Source organism: Olea europaea, unplaced genomic scaffold (genome assembly GCF_002742605.1).
Source record: "Olea europaea var. sylvestris unplaced genomic scaffold, O_europaea_v1 scaffold550, whole genome shotgun sequence".
NCBI lineage: Eukaryota > Viridiplantae > Streptophyta > Magnoliopsida > Lamiales > Oleaceae > Olea > Olea europaea.
Window position 1 is genome coordinate 55,811 of NW_019263832.1, and position 2,712 is coordinate 58,522.

The window sequence follows — 2,712 nt, forward strand, 5'->3', positions numbered from 1 at the left end:
GGTGGTTTGGTGTTGAGAAGTGTTTTTTGATGCCTATCGAACAATTTCACGTTGTCAGTCACAACGGAATGAGGTTTTCTAACCTACCTATGATGGATTTCCATATGAAATTGATAGTGTTTTGCTTTGTAATCTTGACAAGTGGTTATGCTTTTGCCTACTTGGTAAAGTAGTCATTGTAGGCCAGAAGTACTACTGACGTATGATTTTGTGAGCTAAGGGTTGTCCACCAGAGTGGTTTCCACATATACCTTCGTGCACCTCTTGCAGGGCGTATGGTGCTTCTTCTTTATTTAAATATCTTAAGAAAGGAGGTCAAATACCCTCATTTATAGAGAACGTCATCCATTAAGGTATACCTAATCGATCTAATTGGAGCCTTCTCACTTCAACGAGATCCTTAGGGGCATGCGACTGTCTTTATATAGAAGTGATTTCGTCTAGCCAAGTAGGCTTAGGGTCTATTACCATTGGTGCAGCTTCTACTCTTTCAATGGCGGGATGCAAGATCCATCACATTGGAATACTGTCACACTCTTCTATTCCTTCGGTCATGGCCAACTAGGCTAAAGCATCGACATGGCTGTTCTAGTATCGTGGGATCTGCTTGATTTAAATGATATTGAAGTTTTTGAATTCCCGCCTAACAATTTGAAGATAGTTCATCCTATCTTCCTTAGCTCCATAGGTCTCGTTGAGTTGGTAGACCACCAACTGTGAGTTAATACACTACTAGGCAAGTAAATCTTAGCTCCTTGGCCATCCTTACTTCGACCATCAGTGCAGCGTATTCAGCTTCATTGTTGGAGGTTTTGAAGTTGAAAGATTTTCACAGAAAAGCTATTGATCGAGACCAAGACTACTTCGGCTTTAGATTGATGTTCAGTAGAGAAGCCGTCCATGTAAAGTTCCCAAGGAAGTTTTTTAGCAACTCTTCCATGGGTTCGGTACTAAATTTTGCCACATAGTCGGCTAGGGCCTGACCTTTTTTGGAGGTACGTGGTCTATATTTTATGTCAAACTGCCTAAGCTCCACTGCCCACTTCACTGTCTGACCTGAGGTGTCAAGTTTATGCAAAACTTGCCCTAATGGACAATTTGTCAAACCTTGGATAGGACACTCCAAGAAGTAAGGCCGTAACTTTCTGGTCGCCATGACGATGACGTAGCTAATTTCTCCGGTAAGAAATATCGACCTCGACTTCATGGAGAACTTTGTTAGTATGTAGACGGGATGTTGTATTCCATCCTCTCTGGGCAGGAAAATGCTAATTGCATGTTCTGACATGACAACATACTATATCTTAGTCTTTCCCATCTTACGTTTGGATAGGACTGGTAGTTGGGTTAATTATTTCTTTAGCTCATCGAAAGCGATTTGGCATTCGTGGGTCCATTCGAACTTCTTCCCTCCTCAAAACACATCAAAGAATGGTTTACACCGGTCCGCAGATTTTGATACGAAGCAACTGAGTGCAACTACCTGTCCAGTTAGGCTTTGAACCTCTTTTGGTCTAGTTAGTGCTCTCATTTCGATGATGGCTCGGTATCTTTTTGGGATTTACTTCAATTCCCCAGTAATTTAAAATAGGGAAAATTGCAGCCGAGGTACCAAACATTTCGTTTATTAGCAGACTTTGCCCAAACCTTTAGTTTGTATCACTGTGAGTACCAAACCTTTAAAAAATATGCAATTCAAGTCCGTATTAACGGTTTTCGTCAGTTTGACCCGAAAAACTGTCAGTTGACTTCAAAAATTAAAAATATAATAATTTTGACCACATAAGGTAAGGGTAAAATTGTAACTCTATAATTTTAATATTAAAAAAACATTTAAAAAGGGGTGGGGGGAACCCATCTCCTCCTTCATCTTCCTCAATCCTCCATCTCCGCCGACAGTCGACACCACATTCATAGTGGCACCTTTTGTGACCCCCCAAGGCTTGTCCAGTGGGGAAGCACCTGTGGCAGATGGAACACTCATGGACTCTCCCACTGCGGTTGCTTGCACTCGTGGGGGTGGCTGAAGCAATGATGGCGACAACAGAGGAGGAGGAGGTGGTGGTGGAGTATTCGTCTCCTCCACTCGAACAACTCAGTTTCCGGTGGCTGGCCTTGTGCCCTCCCAAAGCTTGGTAAGACCCAAAAGCTTTATCACAAACTGAACATTTGTACACCAATTTTATCGAATCATCAGATTTCATCAGGTGTGGCGGCGGTGGTAGAAGACTAGTTTGCTTTTGCTGTTGAATGGCGGCGGGTTTTGATGCTAAACCGTCGTCACCTCGAGCAAGCATAATAAGGCAGAGAGCTAAGTATTCTTCTTCAGTGGGCTGATAATGGTGTTCGACGCTGCGTTGACGCTTCGATCTCTTGCCTTTCGTCCACGGCTCGAGATAGCGTAGGGTGGCGTTTTCGAGCTGAAACGCCGAAGTTGGAGCCATAGTAGAAGGAGAATTCAATGCTTCAAGTGCCATTACTGAACTAAAATTTCGAGAAATTGAGAAAGCAGAAAATTGAATTATGAGAAAAGAATGGGTATGGGAGAGTGGCGGGTGGTTTTGATTTTGGGGTGAGGGGATTGGGGAAGACGAAGGAGGAGATGGGTTCCCCCCCCCCCTTTTTAATTGTTTTTTTAATATTAAAATTATAGAGTTACAATTTTACCCTTACCTTATGTGGTCAAAATTATTATATTTTTAATTTTTAAAG

General features: G+C 42.4%; 1 protein-coding gene across 1 annotated transcript; it reads right to left on the reverse strand.

Moving 5' to 3' along the window:
* Window positions 1–1,706: 1,706 nt before the first annotated feature.
* On the reverse strand, window positions 1,707–2,487 carry LOC111389014 (zinc finger protein ZAT10-like). The gene is made up of 2 exons (XM_023013858.1): window positions 1,855–2,487; window positions 1,707–1,737 (listed from the first exon to the last, which is right to left on the reverse strand). Exons 1-2 carry the CDS (start codon window positions 2,475–2,477, stop codon window positions 1,707–1,709), a joined length of 654 nt encoding a protein of 217 aa, XP_022869626.1. The 5' UTR covers window positions 2,478–2,487.
* Window positions 2,488–2,712: the final 225 nt, after the last annotated feature.